The 21685-nt window shown below is 50.6% G+C and overlaps 1 protein-coding gene across 2 annotated transcripts in view; it reads right to left on the reverse strand.

Moving 5' to 3' along the window:
- SORT1 (sortilin 1) overlaps positions 1 to 21685 on the reverse strand; it is a 57958-nt gene that overhangs the window by 26615 nt on the left and 9658 nt on the right. For both annotated transcript variants that reach the window (XM_050956151.1, XM_050956150.1), the window contains exons 2-11: positions 12903 to 12962; positions 10648 to 10721; positions 9206 to 9308; positions 8514 to 8684; positions 8054 to 8127; positions 5580 to 5629; positions 4179 to 4309; positions 3657 to 3801; positions 1457 to 1612; positions 5 to 116 (exon numbers count right to left, since the gene is read on the reverse strand). In XM_050956151.1, coding sequence (XP_050812108.1) covers positions 5 to 116; positions 1457 to 1612; positions 3657 to 3801; positions 4179 to 4309; positions 5580 to 5629; positions 8054 to 8127; positions 8514 to 8684; positions 9206 to 9308; positions 10648 to 10721; positions 12903 to 12962 — 1076 coding nt within the window. The remainder of the gene's footprint in view (positions 1 to 4; positions 117 to 1456; positions 1613 to 3656; positions 3802 to 4178; positions 4310 to 5579; positions 5630 to 8053; positions 8128 to 8513; positions 8685 to 9205; positions 9309 to 10647; positions 10722 to 12902; positions 12963 to 21685) is intronic.

Consider the following 21685-nt stretch of genomic DNA (forward strand, 5'->3'; position numbering starts at 1 on the left):
AGACAGACACACCTCCTCGTTCTTTGCTGTGGAGTTACACTTAGCGTTGACAGGCATCCTCAGTGGCAGCCACTCACCACCTTGGTCGAACGTGATCACCGACTGGATGGAACGGTCTGGAGGGGAGGGAAACACTTGGCATGAAACCCTCGGTGTTTTGTATTCCACTCAGCTCACTCCAACTCAGCCCTCCCGTTGAAGACAGCAATACAGTCTGACGGGACCCTTGTCCCCGTCCATCTAGCCTACATCCCGCCCCCGTGAAACAGGCAGCCTGGCTGCAGCAGAAGGTGATGAGTCGATTACTCCCTGGCAGCTGACCCATGTATATTTCTACTGCACCGTTTTCCCAGTGTAGAGAGCTCCTGCTAGACTGCACTGAGGCAGTGTCTCTCCAGCTGCAATCACTGTTCCAGTTCAGGACTTCAAGGACTAGTAGGACCCCAAGGATTGGTTCAGGCTAATAGTTCAATAATGGGCAATTAGCAAGCTCCCAAGTTACACCAGCAGGCTGTCCAGGAGACAGTGGAGGCCAAGAACCATCCTTGCAGGAAAAGGAGGAGCAAGCAAGTTTCAAGGATTTTTTAAAATCATTATTAAGCCAGCCAGGCTCCCTCCCTGCTCTGCCTTAGAAGGCAGAATGGACCTGCATGGCAGTTAGCACCATTCACCATATTAGCTCATACTGCCATGGACTACTTGCCTCCCTTCACTGCACCATTTCAGTTGCAAATTCAGACACAGCAGTGAGAGCGCTGTGTTTCCTGCCAGCAACGCCCCCAGGTGTGCCTGCATAGTGCCATAGCCTGCTGAGCAGCACAGAACCCCAGCGGGGCTCTGCCAACAACATGATGCTTTCAAGCTCAATGAGTAGAGTCCTGTGGTCTAGTTCTCGCTCCCTCCCCCAGCCAGAATAAATTTGTTCAGGCTTTTGGAAGCCAACTCAGGCTCTTCCCTGAAGACCTCTAGGTTGAACCCAAACATGGCCATTTCGAGCCCTGCAGGAGACTCACATGTGAAAGTTTTGCATTCAGGAGCCAGCCACTACTTTACTCCTGTGAGCAGGCCCACCAGCACCAAAGGGAGCAGGACCAGCCCACTGACTCCAATGGGGCTACTCACATGAGCAAGGACTGCACGCTATCCAGTCCTGTAAGCCAGGCCCAAGTGAGCCCTGCAGACAGAGTAAGGGTTGGACTCAAACAGGAGCAGGCAAAGGATGGCAGAGATCCACCCCATCCTTCCTGGGCCTCGGTGTGCCCCAAGGCATTCCCGAGACCTGGTGCAGACCCCGGGGGAATTGCGCCCCCCAGGAACAGGGAGGAGCATTCAAGAGAAAGGTTCTGCCTTGACTGAAGCTTTAGCCCGGGCCCTTCCCCAATGCTGAGGCTGAGGGTTTTGCTCTACCACAGCCGTCCTGCTGGGTGCAGCCCATCCTTCAAGAGTGAGTGCTTGCCTTCAGAGAGCACGCTGGTGATATAGACGCCCCGCAGCGAGGTCACATTGGTGAAGTCAGTTTCACTCCCAATGCCAGTGTAGAGATGCCGTTCGAGGGACTTGGAGTATATGAGGCCTCGATCATCTGAGGTGTAGATTGTGCCACACCCAGTATCTGCAAGACAGACAGATGATACAGCTGGGCAATCAGATAGTGCTCACAGTGTAATTGTGAAAGAGGTTACCAGACCAGGAAAGTTTCCTGGTCACACCCGGACTCAAGCCTCCACATGCCAGTCACACCTTATGCTGCCAGTGCTGACACAGCATCACATCAGCAATTTATCCCTAGTTCACATGGCAGGGGTGGTGAGGGCAGACAGAAGCAGCAAGTCCCAGAGGAGAAGCAAAGATGGCCCATGAACTCCAGCACTCACATGGTGTGACGCTACTAGATGCCAAATTCTTTGCTTCTCCTTACAGCTGGCCTTGGAGACAGCACTTTCACCCTCTGCTTTGCCAGGAACGATTGCTCAGCAGTTAGGGTGTCAGCCAGGGACTCCGGGCTTGATCACAGACCATGGGCAAGTCACTCAGTCTCTCTGGCTTCAGTTCCTCATTTGTACAACAGGGAGAACAGCCCTGCCGCCCAGGGGTGTGAGAGGATAAACCAATGACAGTAGTCTGATAACAGGGCCATCTGAGCAAAGGTCTCTCTTTGTCCAACACCCAGGGAAGCCCTGATCCTGAGCCCCTTAGCTTTGCCAAACCAAAACCAGCGCAACTGAAATGTCACAGGCATGATCACATGCTGGGGACAGCTTTTCTGGCAAATCTGAAGCCAGAGAGTGGTGCAGAAGTGAGGATTACACTCAGTGAAACTCTGGGCGGTCATTAACTCTCAAAGCATGCAGCCTAGAAAGCAGAAGTTTGGCTTAATCTGCTACTCTGGAAGCCTGGTGCCATGGAGGAGTTTGCTGGGGAGGGATTTGGGGGGATAATTTAAGTGTTTACACGTATCTGACAGGCAACTTCATGTGACACATACAGTTATGGCATGGGGAGAGCAGCAAGGAGCGCAGAGGGGACCCCCTCAATCCTCGTCCCATGCAGCCACCAGCCTGATGTGGCTCTCTCCATGACTGGAGAACGGAACGGCAGTGAGCGACATGAGGTGTCCAGTCTTGACACTAGAAAGGAAGACTCCACAAAGGGACTGGTCTGAGAAGGAGCAGGGCCATCTGCTGAAGTCTTAAAGAATATTCCCTAGCAAAATATTTCAGTCAGGGTTAAGACTGTAAAGATCAGTTACTAACAGGAAAAGCCTCTGAGAGAATGCCACACTGTTCGGAACACTCCACAAGCATTAGAAAGCCTGGAAAGTCAGAGTTAAGGCTAGCCAGGTAACCTTAACTCTGCCCTTGTATCACACTACTCACAAGACAGTCCTATTTTCCAGCAACAAACATGTTGACTGCATCAGCAACTCTGAAAACTGACTTGTGATCTAACTGGCCTGCTTTGGTCTTTGCTCCTAGTTTGCACTCGGGAATTTAAACTGAAGGGCACTATTCCTTCCATCACTACAAGCTGCTCTTACCCTCCAAGGCCATGAACAACTGCGGACGAAATAAAGGAGACTGATGCACTTCTCTTCATCAAAGCAGTCTGGATTCAGGACCGTAAGATTCAAAGGACAGATTTTTCAAATGCTGTAAGTACCACAGTGAAAGATTTGGCACAGATAACGGGCTAATACTTCTAATGGAACAAAGTTAAGGTGTGGACCAAAACTTAGGCAACTTAAATGATGGGGTGCAGGCTAGTATGGAAACCACATGCATCTCAGACCCGCAACGTAGAAAACCATTATGTATGTATGTGGCTATGGGATTCCCACAGCCATGGGCTACCAGGAATTAGAGCCCTTGCTGGACTCTCCTTCAGAATGCTGCCTCCTACATGGAAGGTGCAGCGGGTACACAAGGCAGGTCAGTGCACAACGGGACAAAGTTACAGTTGTTTCTATACTTAGAACATACGGGCAGGGGAGTTAAGTGAATTGTCAGGTTGGCTCTGCATTTCCTAGGGTTTGTTATCAGAAGAATACAGTGTTCCCTTGAGTAGAGATTTACAATCAGCTCCAGTTGGATGAAGCATTGGAACTGACAATTGGATCTATTCAGGCACGCATCGCCCACCTGCCCTCTATCACTCACCTCCGGGGTCATCCACATGCATGAACACCATGTCCTCGTTAGCTGCCAGGATGGAGAAGAACTGCTCCTGACCCACAGATGGAAGCTGGGCCATATTCCAGGTCTCCCCTTGGTCAGTTGAGACATGGATCCTCCTTGTATTGCCCTGGAAGACAAGCACAATCTTTATGCTGCACCACCAATGTCTATGGTCCTCAAGTGTTCATCAGTGGGGGTCTAGACGGATCAGATAGGGTGACAGGGAAGAGAAGCAGGAGCGAGAACAGTCCTGGTACTAGATCAGGACACAGGAATGGGACGAACAACTCTGGATAGCCACATGCTCATTTATGCCCGTGCCTGTTCCCAGCCCCTTAAGGCATAATCACATTCACACAGATCCTGCACCCACAAATCCAAATTAGGGCATCTATCCAAACCTGGGCCATGGCCTCCCACATGGAAACAAAGAAAGGCTGTGACTCTATGGACTCGCAGAGCCACCTGGAAGCCAGACAGAAAGGAGTAAAGCAAATCTCCTACCTTCTCTGTCATCACGGAAGTAAACAGGAAGCGACCTCCTAGGCCAAACGAGTAGATTTTGTTTCCTATGGTCTTGAAGCTTTTGCCAAAGTCACTGGTTTTCTTTAGTTCCAAAAACCCAAGATCAGTTTCTTAAGAGAAGGAAACGAGAATTAACGTTGCTGCAGTAGAGGAGGGGACGCTGAGGTGAGGTTGGTATAACTATGTCACTCAAGGGTGTGAACAAAGTAGTTAAGTCAAAGTCCCCAGTGTAGACAGGGCTAGGTCAATCGGAGAATTCTCTGGCGACCTAGCTATCGCCTCTCAAGGAGCTGAAGTACCCATGCTGGCAGGAGAAGCTCTCCCATCGGCATCAGCAGCATCTTCACTGAACCGCTGCAGTGTTTTAAGTGTAGACAAACCCCGAGGCTGGGAAGTGCTAATCCCCCTTAAAGTTCGTTCCTGCCTCACCACAGCAGTTTCTCACCCAGCCCCGCCCGGACTCCAGGCAGAACCTCATCCTCAAGCATCAGTCTGCTCTAAAGGCTACTAGATTGTCTGTTACAGACTGCCACCCTGACGTGCCCACATCCTGCCATCAGCAGCTTAGCCTCAGCCTGCCCAGCGGCAGGATTCCACACCAAGCTGCCCCCGAAACCTCAGACAACCCTGGATCTACTTCACAACACAGGCCTGTTCAGCTTCCTTTCCACCTTCTGTGCTCGCAGCCCTGGAACATGGCGGATTCATCTGCGCTCTGACATCACCCACCTTTCAGGATCCCACCATCACATCTCAAGCTGGCAGTGATTAAGTCTCTGGGAAGCCCTAAGGAGAGCAAGATCTCCCCCCAGACATCCATCTTGCCTCATTTCTCGACACCCAAACTCTCCCACAACACACTAAGGAGCTGTAGCATGAGCACTGCCAGCCTCCGTTCTCCCTCACCCACTCCCCAGCATCAAACCCATCGGTTTGCTTAGAGTTTTGTGAGGCTATTATGGCATCATTCTTTCGTGATCGCTGGAGAGCACCTGGAGAATTCTGACCTGTGGGACTGCTACATTTAAACAGCCTGGAGATGTAATTTACATAAATTGTTTAACCTGTAAATCCAGGCATCTAAGTCACGTTGTATGATGCCTCGCACACAGTTGACAGGTTTCAGAATCGCATGTTAAAATAGCCACCGATTAGCTTTATACAACCTCCAGAACATTTGGGCTCAGGATCATTCACTGGTCTGTCCCTAGCTCCTTGGGCAAATGAGTCAGTTGCTAACAGCTGATGATTTATTAAGGTGTTTTCAGAACATGGAGCTGAAGGGAAAAGGCTTGTGAAGTCTCTGGCCTCACACACACACAAAGTGGCTTTGATTCTCTGATACTGCACAACTGTTAGTTGGAACCAGGGAGTACTTACTGCAGGAGTCATTCAGGTAGGTGGTGAAGAAGATCGTGGTGTTGGGGCCCCTAGAAAAAGACAGGAGGAGGAAAAAAGAGTGCTTAGAAACCTGATATAAGAAAAGCAGATCAACAGCTGTGTCAGGCTGTCTACACTGCAGTTGGAGATGTAACTGCAGCTTGGGTAGGCAGATCTGTGCTAACTTTCTTCTAACTAGCGTTGCTGAAATAGCCATGAAGACGCAGCAGCACATACACCAGCGCAGACTATACAAGCACACCCAGAGCACATTGCCAGAGTCCCGGCCAGCATGGCTTCTCTGCTCCTTTTAGCTGCACTAGTTATATTACAACTAGCTTAGGCATGCCCACATAGGCAGCAATCATACCCCTGATTGCAGTGTAGACATGCCCATAATTTTACACAATATGGGGACACAGGTGAAGCCAGACTCCCTGAGCAGCGACAGCTTCTATCCCAGTGGTATACTGGGATTCTACAACACATGCACCAGTGAAGGCTGCTACAGGGCCTTTCAGAGAAACATGGGTCCTTTTGCTCAAAAGTCTGGGGAACACCCAAGGGGTCTGTGAACTGCAACCAGATACCATCCATACTGCACACACTGGCTCCATCCAGGTAGTCACTGAAGGACTAGTTTGACTAGATACAAGTAAGTTTGTGATGAAGCTTCTACCTACCAGAAGCAGGGCTGAGACCTATCGAACTCATGGCACCCAAGCCCATGGTTCCTAAACTGTTCCAGTCTGAACTGAAAGCTATCGGATGCACGTGTCACCTTGGTATCTAGGACCAGAATGCTGAGTGGCATTGCTGACTCCAAGGGGTTCAAAATCCAGAGAGACTAAGCAAACTGGGAATCAACTCCAAACAATCCAAGGTCCTCTCACCTTCTAAGTGCCCGCCCTCCCTCCCTCTGTAGCAGCCAGGAATGAAGACTGTGAGCATCCATAGGCAGAATCTGACATGAGAGGGTGCAGCACAGGCACAGTAGTTTATACACACACATTAGAGAAGTGAAGCAGCCAAGCAGGAACTGGAGCATTTATCAGATGGCCAAAGGTCTAAATGAAGTGTGTGACGAACAAAGACACTCAGATAACCCCAGTAAGGAAGGGTGGCTGGCCAGGGTATGGGGAGGCTCCAGAGCAGACAGTTAGGTGAAGCCAGTCAGGCAGGTTACCAGATGAGCCCAGCCAGAAGCCCATGGCTGTGTGCAGAATTCTAGACACTCCTGTCATAAACAGATAGCTAAGGGTTAATGTCTCTTTCACCTGAAAAAAAAAAAGTATCCTGAAACACCTGACCAGAGGACCAATCAGGAAACCAGACTTTTTTCAACTCTGGGTGGAGGGAAGTTTGTGTCTGAGTTCTTTGTCTTCTGCCTGAATCTCTCTCAGCTAGAGAAGGATTTTTCTATTTCCTGCTTTCTAATCTTCTGTTTCCAAGTTGTGAGTACAAAGTAGGTTTTTTGTTTTGTATTTACATGTCTATAGTTGCTGGAGTGCTTTAAATTGTATTCTTTTGAATAAGGCTGTTTATTCATATTTCTTTTAAGCAATTGACCCTGTATTTGTCACCTTAATACAGAGAGACCATTTGTATGTATTTTTCTTTCTTTTTTATATAAAGCTTTCTTTTAAGACCTGTTGGAGTTTTTCTTTAGTGAGGAACTCCAGGGAATTGGGTCTGCAGCTCACCAGGGAACTGGTGGGAGGAAGAAGTCAGGGGAAAACCTGTGTGTGTTAGATGTACTAGCCTGACTTTGCATTCACTCTGGGTGAGGGGGGAAGAGAGATTGACTCTCGGTAATTCTGTTCTCCAGGCTGGGAACGGGGAGGGTGGAATCCCTCTGTTTAGATTCATGGAGGTTGCTTCTGTGTATCTCTCCAGGAACACCTGGAGGGGGGGGGGAAGGGAAAAGGTTTATTTCCCTTTGTTGTGAAACTCAAGGAATTTGGGTCTTGGGGTCCCCAGGGAAGGTTTTTGGGGGGACCAGAGTGCCCCAAAACACTAATTTTTTGGGTGGTGGCAGCAGTACCAGGTCCAAGCTGGTAACTAAGCTTGGAGGTTTTCATACTAACCCCCATATTTTGGACACTAAGGTCCAAATCTGGGACTAGGTTACTGACAACTCCATGTGAAAAGAGTGGAGCCTTCCATTGAGGGAACACTCAGTCCATGCTGCTGCTCCTGATGGAAGAATCTGAGTCCAGGACATTGCTTTATGGCAGGGAAGGCTCCCCAGCCCCCAGTGGGATGGAACACTTATTTCTAAATCAAAATGTATTAAACATGAGTGGCATGGGCCCCACATGCTGTTGGGCTTCCTCTATGGGAAGACAGAGGGGACAGAAAAAAGAGTGCAGGAGAGTTGATGGAAGTGCCACAAGCTGTGTTGAGTAGTTCCTCCTTTCCTTTGGCAGGAGAGCTTAGAGCAGTAGATACCGAGTTACCATTCGGCTACTCACCATTTTGCCAGACAAACAGCTTTGTGGATTTCTTCCCACTTCTCCCCAAAGTTCCTGGACACCCAGAGGCTGTTCTGAAAAGTTCAGTAGTCAGACAGGATTGCTGGTTACTGGCTGTGTTACCTCTAACGCTTCAAATAGCATCTGGCCTAAAAAAATGCAGAGCCAACCCTCTGAAATGGAACACACATCAGGGCTTCTAAATACAAGGCCACATCACACTCCCTGGAAAGTACTGACTGTATGTTTCAGACTCAGGAATAGAAGTTCATCACCCAGAATCCTAAAGGGCTAAAGGACACAGCAGCTGTGATTTGTCATTCTTCACCTTGTGGGATGCTACCACCCGACCCCGCCAGATGTCGCTACAGAACTCAATCTCAGGACATCTCACAGAGCACACTGGCAGCTATGTGAAAAAGCAGAGATGAGAAGGAGTGGGATGTGTGCTGTCTCTTACTTCAGTGCTGAGGACCAGCAGGTTGTCGGAGTTCTGCGGGTGGTACATGACCTGATTCTGGGGCTGAAAGGGGAGATCTGTCTGAGCAAAGTTCTTAGCATAATCAGACGATCTGAAGATCTTTCCTCCATGGCTCCCTCCAGGCATAGGCATGTCCCCCGTCAGAATCACCTAGACAAGGAGCAAGAGGAACACCAGGTCAGCGAGGGCGAACACGCCTTCACTGTGACAGTCAGCCTCGGCCACATCCCCCGCAGCAGCTGTACTGACCTGCTCCAAAACAAATGGGCTTTGTGTGGCTCACTCAGCCCTCATTTCCTGGCAATGGGATCAGAATGTGCACTTCCTGGCAAGGGGGCTCCAAGTGCTTCATGGGCTCTGGCTAAGCCCAGAGAGAAAGGCACTATCCCCATTCTACAGACAGGGAAACCGAGGCACAGAGCTGTGACGTGACTTCCCCTCAGTCTCCCAGCAGGTAAGTGGAGTGTTGGGAGCGGTACCCAGGAGCACACCACCACCCCTCCTCTGAACACCAGTCAGCACTGCCATGCGGAGAGGTGCATTTCAGTAAACAGAAGTGCATTGCTATGCAGCATGAATGCAGCCCTCATGAAGGCCAGCTCCATCCCCGACTCAGGGGCAGTTCCAGGGAGTATATGCTGTCCAAGAGCACATCAGCAGCTGTCTCCTACCTTCCCCGAGTTCTCTGGGCCGATGGCCATCCCAAGCTCTGTCCGGATGAAGGTGTGGTTAATGAGCTTTGTGATGTCTATGAAAGTTTTTCCATAGTCCTCGCTGAGAGGGAAGAAAGTAGATAATGACTCTTCTAGAGCAGTGGTTCTCAAGCAGGGGTCTGGGGCCTCCTGGGGGGCTGTGAGCAGGTTTCAGGGGGTCTGCCAAGCAGCACCAGTGTTAGACTCGCTGAGGCCCAGGGCAGAAAGCCGAAGTCCCACCACTCAGGGTTGAAGCAGAAGTCTGAGCAACGCAGCTTCGCGGGGGCTCCTGTGGCGTGGGGCCCTGGGCAATTGCCCTGCTTGTTACCCTCTAATGCTGGCCCTGGCTTTTATATGCAGAAAACCAGTTGTTGAGGCACGGGTGAACTGTGGAGTTTTTATAGCACATCGGGTAAGCCTCAGACAGAGAAAGGCTGAGAGTCCCTGGTCTAGGAGACACCTTGGGATGCAGCATAGGGGACAAGGTGTCACTGATGCTTCCGGGACAACTGCTGGGATTAGAGAGCCTCAAAGAAGGAATGTGCTGGGCACCTCAAAGCAGCTGCTCAGACAAAGAACAGAAGCATTCCATGGCAAACAGCTGCTTTTCCAACACTTGAGCTAGGGAGGAGCCAACCTGCAAGAGTTCCAATTACCCAGGACCGGCCCAAAAGGGAGTCACAAGACCACCAGGCCAGTCCTGCATTGCTCAGCTCTGGCCTACAAGGCTCCTCCCCCCCAAAAAGGTGTTTACCCAGGACTGAGGATATTCCAGTCTCCAATGAGCCACACAATCCTTTGCATCAGTGCAGAGGAGTCTGGGAAGCTGTGGGTACTGGTCACTCGTGCACATGCGGAACCAGGGCATGATTTTGTAGAGGGAAGTGAGTGACCAGGCACCACGCACCAGGTTCACCGAGTGCTAGCTCCTCACTGGCATGAAAAGAGTCTCAGCGACTAAACACCCAGATTCCCAGAGCAGCCCAGAGCTGTTCTTGTTACCCTGCAGCACGCCCATCCCACTGGGCTGGGCAGAGTTTCTTTACATTCCTCACCCTCTCCCAGGCACATCAGAGGAAGAGGCAAGACACAACCAAGCCCTTGGCAATTATCCCCACTCGAAGTATCTCCCATTCCTGTATGGCAGCCCAGCACCTGTCAGCTGGGGTGACACAGTGGAGTGAGTCGGCACCAATTTAGAAGCCCTGCCTCCCCTACCACACCCCAAAAGGCTGCTTGAGCCTGCTGGCAGCTCAGCCTCCCTCCACTCCTCCCCCAGTGGGTATGCCACGCTTACGGCTGGCCTCCCACGGACGAGCGAGACAGAGCTGCAGCATCAGGTCGGATGGCCAGATGATGCAGCTCGCTAATTCACTGAGTTAATCAAATCAGCTGCATGCATCAGGCACTGGGGGCCTCACCTCCTGTAGAGTTTGGACTGCTTGAAACTCACGAACAGCAGCGGTAACTTGAATGTGGTCAGGACGAGAATAACCTGGCCAAAGAGAGGACCAGAGTGTCAATCTTGGGGAGAGCTCACTAGCAGCCCCTCCCCCCAGGCAGCCTGTGAGTGCAGCCCTCAGTTCACCCCCTCCCACTGGATTTACTGACCCTGAGAAGGGGTTTGACAGCCCCTTAAATATCCACCTTAGGATAGTCAGTTAGTGCTTTGACCAACCCTCCACCCCACTCTTACCCCTCTCATGTGGCTTCTCCCAGGGAGAATGGCTTTAACAAGACAGGGACTCGCTGGCCAAAAAGGTTTGTATTTGCCAGGGCAGGAAATAAGTCTGCTGGGAAGATACCCCCAAATCACAGGCGATCACAGTCATCTGGCCTCCAGCCAAACCCAGGGGCAGGTTATTGGCTCAACCCACCTCTTTCAACAGCCAATCCCAATGTCTTTAAGGCAGCAAATGCCACAAGCTAGTATCAAAGGATGGTCTTACAGGGGTATACAGCACCTTCACCTCCCAACATGCAGCCACTTCTAGGGTGGAAGGCACCAAGCGACGGACAACACAATGCACAACACTGATGTAGGGGGAGGGGTCTGGTCAGGCTTTAGGACAAACCATTCCCCCCCAGGAGAAAGGCCAAGGGATCTTTGATGTCCACAGCCCAGACAAGACCTTGGTCTTGCCCAGCAGGCCCACACGTAGGGGAGGCTGAGGAGCTGAGCCAACTCTGCCAGGGCTTGAGCCAAGATCTTCAGACATGGGCTTGAGCCTCCAAGCTGCTCTGCAAGAACCAGCATTGTCTGGGACGCAGCGGCCGTCTGATGAGGGTGAGGGAGGTTGGCTGCCTCAGCAGTTCTTTCCTGCAGGAGCCCACGGGAGTGTAGGTTGCCTTGCCTGATAAAGACAGCACAGCCCTGCCCTGCCTGGAGCTGTAATTTAGAGGGTCAATTCCAGGGGCTGGAGGAGCAGCCGCCTTGCGAAAGATCTACAGATAAACCCTCCGACAGCAGCTGCTCAGTGAGCAGTGCTGGCTGTGAAGGTTTCCTAGCAGCAGCTCACTTGCTTCATGTTCAGAGACTTCTAATGGGCATCAGTCACACAAGAGCACGGCCCAGCACCATCCCACTCCTCAAATGCCAGGAGCTTCCAGAGATCCTAAAGCCCGAAGGGACCACTGCAAAGTTCCCACTAATTTTTTACATCCAGGTGCAGAATGAATTTTGTTCTGTGCACCGATATGGAGGTGATGAGTGGCGGGGGTGAGGTCGAGGGGTTTGGGTTATGGGAGGGGGCTCGAGGCTGGGGCAAAGAGCTGGAATGTGGGGGAGTGAGGGCTCCTGCTAGGGGTGCGGGCTCTGGGGCAGAGGGTTGGGGAGCAGGATGTGAGGGCTCTGGTTGGGGTGTGGGCTCCGGGGCTCAGGCAGAGGGTTGGGATGTGGGAAGGGGTGAGGGCTCCTGCTGGGGGTGCGGGCTCTGGGGCAGAGGGTTGGGGAGCAGGATGTGAGGGCTCTGGTTGGGGTGTGGGCTCCGGGGCTCAGGCAGAGGGTTGGGATGTGGGAAGGGGTGAGGGCTCCGGCTGGAGGTGCAGGCTCTGGGGTGGGGCTCCAGGGTGGCACAGACATCAGGATAAAGGTGTTCTATCGGTGCAGCTCATTCCGGGAACTGGACCTAAATAAGCAATACCAGTTTAAGCACCATTCTACCACCATAACTGCACCCCTGCTGTAGGTTATGTAGATTCATGCCAATGATCTAGCTGGAGTGTTAGACCAGCCCCCACTGGGGACCTTCCTAGGCAGGATTAAATGTCTGGGCGCGCAGAACACTGGGAATGTCCAATATCAGGAATGCTTGTGCTCAAGTTGGACACTGCTTCCAGGAAGCCAAGTTGTGCTTCCCAGCTGCCTCTCCGGCTTGCCCACCCCCACTGCTGCCCCAACATTTAGAAGAGTTACCTTTTAAAGCCCATTCAGATCAAAAGCAGCAAAGAATCCTGTGGCACCTTATAGACTAACAGACGTTTTGGAGCATGAGCTTTCGTGGGCGAATACCCACTTCTTCAGATGCATCTGAAGAAGTGGGTATTCGCCCACGAAAGCTCATGCTCCAAAACGTCTGTTAGTCTATAAGGTGCCACAAGATTCTTTGCTTCTTTTACAGATCCAGACTAACACGGCTACCCCTCTGATACTATTCAGATCAAATGCACTACTTACTCCAGTGCTGTCTCCAACCCAGGAGAGTGACACAGTGCCGCTGAAGTCATCAAAGACGTACTGCAAGGAAAAAGATTGGAGTCACAACCAAACTTCTGTGCTCCACACCCCGGATCAGGCAACAAGCCCCTCTACCTCCTGTCACCAGAGGGGAGAGGATCAGGATGAATTTGATCTGCATGGTGGAGTACCTCCCAGTTACACACACCATCCCAAGGCAGTATTAACCACCTAGCTGCCAGCCCAAGATTTGTCCAGCCCACTGGCATTTCCCCCCCCCCCCCATTCATCACAGGTCGCTAGGGATTACCTGGGCAGTCTATTGCTGAATCAGTAAAGCCAGGAGACACACCCCAGCAGGGCCTTTTTCTCCAGCTTCATGCTCCCTCAGGTGGCTTCCTTCACCGATCCATACACATCCCCTTACGTGGGATGTTGCTGAAATGCCCAGTGAATTCTTGCCACACACCCTACATGTGACAACTCAGAGTTTGTCTCCTTGGCAGATCTCACGGGCAGGTGTCCCGAGTCCTCTCTCTCAATACTACCTTGTCCCTTCGGTAGTTCAGGTAACACTGGGCGGCTTGTGCTGGGCAGGCAGAGTGAAGCAGAACTCAAGCTTTGTGGGTCGAAGGTGCTAAGTTCAGCCCCCACTGACCACCTCTCCAAGGGGCTGACGTGCTCACATCTGAACTACAGAGCCATCCTGTCTCTACCCCAAAGCTTTGCAGGGGCCTGGGGCCTTTCCCCTTAGCACTTGATACTCATCAGCAAGTTATTCCAGTATGGAAAAAGCATAGTCAGGTTCCCCTTGTGTCTGCCCTGGAACACATGTGCAGGATAGCTGCTCTGCTAGGGGAAGCTGATCTCACTTTTGGTTCTGCTGAAGTGCAGATGCTTGCCCGGCATGGTCACCCTCCCCTAATAGGGCTTCATTGCTAAACCAGAAGCCAGGGCCCCACAAGCGTCATGAGGCCTGCGATTGTTTCTAATCCAGCCCTGCAAGAACACGAGAGTGAGCAGCACAGACTGCTCCCAGATCTTACACCCTCATGAGTTAACAACGCCTCTCCTGTCAGAGAGCTCCCCAGCAGCCAGTTGGCATTGAGAAGCATCCCCACCCAGACGGGCAGTAATGGCTGAAAGTTAAGCAGAGCTGGACTCTTTTCCTGTTGGACATAACTAGTCACCCCTAAGAGCAGCACTATGCCGACAAGAAATACTCTGGTGCATTTGTTTGGCCTTGTAGAGCAGTAAAACTGGGCTGTGCACTTTATCACGAGCACTAGAGTAAACAGTGCAGCCCTGCCACCCTGCAAAGGCATCTGCCTCCAGATAATATTTTCCACAGCTCCTGCTGGTTGCCAGGCAGGACCACAGCAAAAGCTCCTGTTCAGCAAGGGGACAAACTGGACCCGGCCTCAAGAGCCCAGAGGGACACCAGAGAGATGAAGCCAGCAGAGCAGTGATGCTGGGATTTGGCTAGCTAGCACCATGTTAGTGCCAAGGAGGAACCTGGCAATGCAAATATTCCCCTGAGCAGAACAATGAACGCCATCAGTGCCCTGCCCTGCAGTCTCAAAGGTTGCCTCATAATCTGTTCACAATCTCGCTACATTTTGAGGCTCGCCATGTTACAGCTCAGCCAGCACTTACGCCATAAAATCCTAGATCAGTGGCTGAGCTGGACAGGACATAAACCAAGATCTGGGTTTCAGGCAGAGAAACCTCTCCCCCTCCCAGAGCAGTGACTCCGATACACCTGTACCTCTGGGAACAGGAATCCCAGCATTCTACAGGCAAAACCTGGGAGATGGCCAGACAGTCACCACGGAAATACACCTGGGACCTTGGAATGCTCTGTTCTGAGAGGCCCTCAATACCTTCACTGCGACAGGAGAAGCATTACCAGTTTCAACCTCAAGTGTCCAGTTACCTTCACTGGAGGGGAGCAGAGACCCAGGGAACACCTGTAGGAGAGTGCAGAATGCTGTTTCTTCACAGCCATAGGCACCTTACGGCCTCAGTAGTGCAGGGGCAGGGCTGTGCCAACACAGTTATTGAGCTATGCCAGATCTGTGCAAAAGGCAGGCTCCTGGGGCGATCAGAAGGAAGACAAAAGAAGACAAGGAGGCCATGGAGAAGGCTCTTGCACCAACAAGGACGGCATGAAGGACAGAAGAGAGCTGATGCTGTACAAACAAGGGGAGGAGTAGACAGAAAATCCAAGAAGTGGGCTGGAGCAAGCCCTTAGAGAATCACTAGCCTGGGTGACTCTGAAATGGCCCCAAGAACAAGTGTGGAGTTTGATGCAGTCTCACTGTTTGGAGTGTGCAGGAAGTGGTTGATGATGTGCTTGAGTGCAGGGAACTGGGACTTTGGGAGACAGGGGAGGCATTTTCAGCAGACAAGGAGAGAGGCATGGAGACACAGGTGGGATTTGCCACAGCCAGGGACTGGCAGCAGCCTACACCAGCCACACGAGGCAGGTGAAGGAGGAAAGTTCTGAAAGAGAGGGGGAGGTAGAGGGACCTTCCAAGCAAAGGAAGGAAAGAGGAAATGACATACATGGCATACAGCAGTGCAGCAGTGTCAGAGTGGTGGGTATGGTACAGTGCAGACAAAGAGCAGAACCTATGAGCTGCAGAAAGGGGGAGAAAAGTCAGGGCAGCTGTGCCTCTCCCCCCGGGAGCCAGTGTAGCATTAGCTGATTCATCTGAGACACACCTATTAGCATCTCATTAAAAAAAATGGAAGAAATGTAAATTAGCTGCCTGTGTGACAGATGGGACGGGGGATACCAACGGCGGTTACAGACATGCCAAAGTGAATGTAATCCAGACAACACAGCCAGGGCTTCCAGTGTGAGGAAACCCACGGGGGAAATTTACAAATGGTTGGCAAAAAACTGCCCGCTACCAGCCACCTCCAAACACGGCAGCTGACTTTGCATTACTATCCTAGCCATCCCCAACCTCAGGCAAATCCACCTCCTCGCTCCCCTCCTCCCAGGAAGGAACAGTTACATAAAGATTCTGCTTTGACGCAAGATGGGGAACAGTTCTGCTGAGAGCACTGAGTCACTCCCATGGCACACTCACCCAACAATCCCAGCAGGTTTTCCAAACCCATCTCCACTTCAGCCAAGCGAGATCGGGAAGATTCTGCTTCTCTAGGAACTAGGTTGTGCTTTAATCTTGCCAGGCCTCATGCTATGAGGCCATCAAATCATCCACTGGACAGCCATGTGACAGGAGGCCACTCTGCTATACAGCAGGGTAAAAGATCTTGTGTTTTTGGCCTACTGGTCCATCAGTAGCCAAGCTTCATGGTAGCATAGCCCCTGCTACTCAGTCTCTGTTAAAAAAGGATGATTTTAATGGCTCCTCTTCATGCAGAAATGGAAAAAATGGGCTTAGCATTTAATTACAGGTACATTGCAATAAGTTCTTACAGCTAGACGGGGCTCTCTGGATAGCAGCCCTCCCACCTCCTATGAGATGACGTTTGGGCCCACGGCAGAGGTGCAGGTGCTAAACTGGAACTCTAGGGATGGCATCTGCACCAGCACAAAGAAGGAAACAGTTTGCTGTCTAAATGCAGCTGTCTGCATGAGAGAGGCTGCCATACTCAGGAACATCACCATGCTAGAAGGCTAGTGGGCGGATTCAGGGCTTGCTTGACTAGAAGCAGGATAGAGACACTCTTCTTAAGCAGTTAAAACTTGCTTACTCACATAGCTCCTTAGCACAGATGCTGGCAACTCAAAGGCATTTCACCTCAGCACTGACTATCCCTCAGGGAGGCAGAAGGAAAGCTACTTTGCACTTTATAAATGATCACAGAGTGTTTATCAGCTAAGCCTCAACACCACAGCGTACAGGTAAGGAGCATGAAGAGATCTCTTCCCAGGGCACTGAAGTGCGGCTAGCTCTGGGATGGAACACGGCAGCTGTTCTTTTATTATTTGCATTACGGTAGCATCTGGAGAACCCAACCAACATCAGCATCTCATTTTGCTAAGCACCACACAAACAGCCCCTGCCATGCAGAGCTCACATCACAGCACCAAAGAAATGGCAGAGGTCAAGGCATAAAAGGTAGTGCAATCCAACTGCAATTAGAGGAAGGCTCTAGGGAGCTAGGACAGCAGTTCTCAAACTGGCGTCCGCGGACCTCTGGGGGTCTGCGAGTCATGTCCGGGGCCGCCAGCCCCACTGATCAACTCCTTCTCCTCCCTCCCAGCACCTCCTGCACAGCTGTTCCACAGTGTGCAGAACACACTGGGAGGGAACAGGAGTAGGGACAGGGCATGCTGGGGGGGGGGGGCGCAAAGGCAAGGAAGAGGTGTGGCAGAGATGGAGCAGGAGTGGGAAGAGGTGGGGCCTTGGGGGAAGGGGTGGGGTGGGGCTTGGGGCTGAGCGGGGGTTGAGCACCCCTGGAGAAAAACTGAAGCTGACTTGGGGGTCCATGAAAATTTTAAAATGAAAATGAAGGTCCTCGGGTTGCTAAAGTTTGCAAACCGCTGATCTAGGAGCTAGCCACATCAGTTGAAAACTGACCAGGACACACGGGTCAGACAGACAGACAGACAGGCTTTGTTGTGCTATTTTAAAAAAGCAGAAGTGTCCATTTGATCAGCTCTTCTATTATCAACAGTGCTTAGAGAAGATTACAGTGACAGGAGCCTGAGAATTGCTGCTTAGAAGGCATCAGCAGCACGCTCTGGCTAAGCAGCCACGGTGCTGGTCTGATCTAACCGAAGGGGAATGACTTCTAAGGTGGGGAACAATTTTGTGTGTAGAAGCTTGAAGAGAATCTCTGGCAAAACTAGTATGAAAGATGCCCTCGTGTTTAATATTTCACATCTTATTAGAGATGACTTGACCCTGTTACATTCATAAGAGCATAGCTAAAAATAAAGGCCCAGATGTGCTGTGCATCTTCACAACCTACAATGTCAAATACGACATCTAGTGAAATAGGGACATTTTCCAAAGCCGAGAGAATGCCCATCGCTTCCACTTGTCATGGGAAAGGTTAACGACTTGTGTCCGACAGCTCCCCTGCTGGAGGAGGAGGCTGGGCCAAGGGGAAAAGCCCCCGGTTAAAATGGAGCTATCCTCAGGAACAGCCGAGGGAGCAGTCCAGGAAAGCTCCAGTATTACAGTGCCCCTTCGGACCACAGCACCACTTCCTGTGACCCTACCACATCCCTGTGCGGACTGGAGAATGTGACTGGGAATAAGCAGGGCTGCCCAGGGAGGGGGCAAGTGGGGCAATTTCAGAAGTGGTGTGGCGAGTCTTCATTTATTCACTCTAATTTAAGGTTCCGCATGCCAGTGATACATTTTAACTTTTTTAGAAGGTCTCTTTCTATAAGTCTATAATATATAACTAAACTATTGTTGTATGTAAAGTAAATAAGGCTTTCAAAATGTTTAAGAAGCTTCATTTAAAATTAAATTAAAATGCAGAGTACCCCAGACTGGTGGCCAAAATTGGGGCACTGTGAGTGCCACTGAAAATCAGCTCGCGTGCCGCCTTTGGCACGCATGTCATAGGTTGCCTACCCCTGGTCTATATTTCATTTCAGTGCCATAGGGAGATTCATGTCAGGGGAGGGTAGCTTCATTTAAAATTAGCCACCGGTTGAGGTATCACATGAGAAGAGTAATATCCTTCCCAACCGTACCAAGGGAGACCCCCCTCCCCTGCATTCCCTGAGGCTTCAGAGGGGTTAATTCAGTGGCTCTCAAAACTTTTATACTGGTGACCCCTTTCACATAGCAAACCTCTGAGTGTGACCCGCCCCTTATAAATTAAATTTTTTTTTATATATTTAACACTATTATAAATGCTGGAGGCAAAGGGTTTGAGGTGGAGGCTGACAGCTCGCGACGCCCAGTAATAACCTCATGACTCCCTGAGGGGTCCTGACCCCCAGTTTGAGAACCCCTGGGTTAGTTTAATTTTAGCACCCTGTGTCCATTCACATGCATGTGCTATTTTGAGCATTTCAGTTTTCACAACATAGGCTCAGCCCAGATTCTGGGACAAGCTCAAATGCTCAGTTCGTGGAGTATGTACATAAGCTATACTAAAGACAAACCCACAGTAACCGTCTCCAGTTTGTGAGGGACCCCCTGGAGCCAGTCTCTAGGAAACAAATAAATACATGGAGGTTAAGTCCATTAATGGCTATTAGCAAGGATGGGTAAGAAATGGTGTCCCTAGCCTCTGTTTGTCAGAGGGTGGAGATGGATGGCAGGAGAGAGATCATTTGATCATTACCTGTTAGGTTCACTCCCTCTGGGGCACTTGGCATTGGCCATTGTCGGTAGACAGGATACTGGGCTGGATGGACCTTTGGTTTGACCCAGTATGGCCATTCTTATGTTCTAAGCTAAATGAACCCAAAGTTATGGAGACAGAAATGAGTCAAGGAAGACAGCAGAGTATCAGAAACCTGGGAAAATCTGACTGGATGGGCACAGGCATTTGGTCACAAGCTGAGGTGGTTCAAAAGTTTTGGATTTTTTTTAAGCAGAATTTTTTTATTGTTTCTTTAAACAATCAAACACAGCAAGCAGCAAATATTTGGCCACACACTTCTGAAACCCCAAACCATACTGATGTTTTGGCAGACTAATTTCAGCTTTTCAGTTAAAAAAAACCACAACAAATTTTGAAGGAAAGCAGACATTGTCTGTGATTTTTTTCTCCTTTTTAAAAACCCCTAGTTTTCGATCCAGAAAAAGTTTTGATGAAAAATATTTGTCCAACCCTTTTAATGGGCTTTAGTGCCTTTTAGCACTAGCTGATGCTGAGAACCAGTGATACCTTGTAAAGAAGTTCTCAAAACTGGGTTTGTGCCGAGATGCAGAAGGTTTATTTTTCCCAGGGTTGCCCATGGGGGGGAAGCAAGTGGGGCAATTTGCACCAGGCCCTGCAGGGGCCCCCATGAGAACATAGTATTGTACAGTATTGCAACTTTTTTATGGAAGGGGCCCCCAAAATTGCTTTGCCCCAGGCCCCCTGAATCTTCTGGGTGACCCTGGGCCCTATTTCCAGCTCTCCCCGGTCTCTAGAATGGGTCTCAAAAGGAGAGTTAGTCACTGACGTTCAAGCAGCTTTGAGATCCTTCAGTGACCAGCACTACAGAAATGCCAAGTATCCATATTAAGAAAACATTAACCCAGTTTTCACTCCCTTCCCACCCATCACCCCAGCCAACCTTTCCGTTGTTTCTTCCCGGGAGACAAGATGTGCACTCATCCTGTCCAAGGAGGGGGATTGTATGCCAGCACACACGCAGCCCAAGCATCCCTTCTGTCAGATCACAGCTGAGGGAAGAGGGGAACTCAGGGCTAGTCTACACTGGCAACGCCTTAACAACGCAGTGCTGGGAGAGAGCTCTCCCAGCGCTCTAAAAAAAAACCACCTCCACAAGGAACGCAGCTCCCAGCGCTGGGGCACTGTTTGCACAAGTGCTTTACAGCGCTGAAACTTGCTGCGCTCAGGGGGGTATTTTTTCCATACACCCGAGCAAGAAAGTTGCAGCGCTGTAAAGTGCCAGTGTAGACAAGCCCTCACTTGGCTCATTCGATCACAGATTCCAAGGCGGACAGGACCTTTGGGATCAAATAGGCTGACCACCTAGAGAGCATCCATCTAGCACTAAACGCTAGGCAGGAACGAGACCTTTCAAGTTCTATCCAGTCTGTGCCCTGACAGTGCTCACTTCCTCCAGTAAACTATCAGCGGTGCAAAAACTTTAAATCCTCATTTGTGGTAGGAGAGAAAATCCTAGCTAGGCATCTGAGGCCTTTGCAATACACCTGAGCATGAGCAGACAGTGCATATTAGCAGAGGAGGCACCAGACAGAACAGAAGGCAACAAATCACACCATGTGGAGAGCTAGGCTGGGTTCAGGTTCAGCATGTACCGACACCATCAAATCCTAGAGCAGTGGCTGAACGGGCAGGACCATGACCCCTTCCCTGGGAAGGGCAGAGTGAAAAAAGTCACCCCTGTGGTGAATCACACCCTGCAAAGTATGGGTCACTTATGTCATCGTGGCCTTTGGCACATCAGGTCCCCTCCATCAGAGCAGCATGAAGGTAGATCTGGCAGAGAGCACAGGGGTCTCAAGTCTCCAATGACTGAGCTAAGATTTGCTTTTTGGAAGGGAAGAGCCCCCCTTCTGTCCTTCCTGACCCTGTATCTTATCCTGACAGGGATCATGCTTTGAAATGCAGCTGTCAGTACACCAGGATTCTGAGACACTGAGATTAGCATCTGTTCCCAGCTCCTGCAGTGTGGCATCACCATCACTCAGCGTTCTGCCAAGGTTTAAGGTTTTTTGAAAGCTGCACAGCCACGTTCTGACATATACCCTAGCACACCCACGCCCTGTGTGCTAACAGGAGACTGGGCAATACATCTAGAGAGAGAGAGGGAGCTTTCCACCCAGTCACTTGGAAGACAGGATGTTCCCTTACACAAACAAGACACCCAGCTCCTGAAATGCAAAATACAGGACAGGGGACAGTAGAGTATATCCAGTACAGTAACACAGGGGATAGTAATGCCCAGTCCTGCCAACAGCCAACAAAACTCACCAGGCTGACCTACTGGATCAGTCTGAATCTAGAGGACCACACCCATCTAACCACAACCCACATCTATACCACAGGCTCAGATTGTGTTGTAGCTGGATAAGAAACATCCCTGATGAAAATCCAGATGTTGTAGGAGCCATTTTTCTGATACTGTCCGA

The sequence above is a fragment of the Gopherus flavomarginatus genome, chromosome 5 (genome assembly GCF_025201925.1).
Source record: "Gopherus flavomarginatus isolate rGopFla2 chromosome 5, rGopFla2.mat.asm, whole genome shotgun sequence".
NCBI lineage: Eukaryota > Metazoa > Chordata > Testudines > Testudinidae > Gopherus > Gopherus flavomarginatus.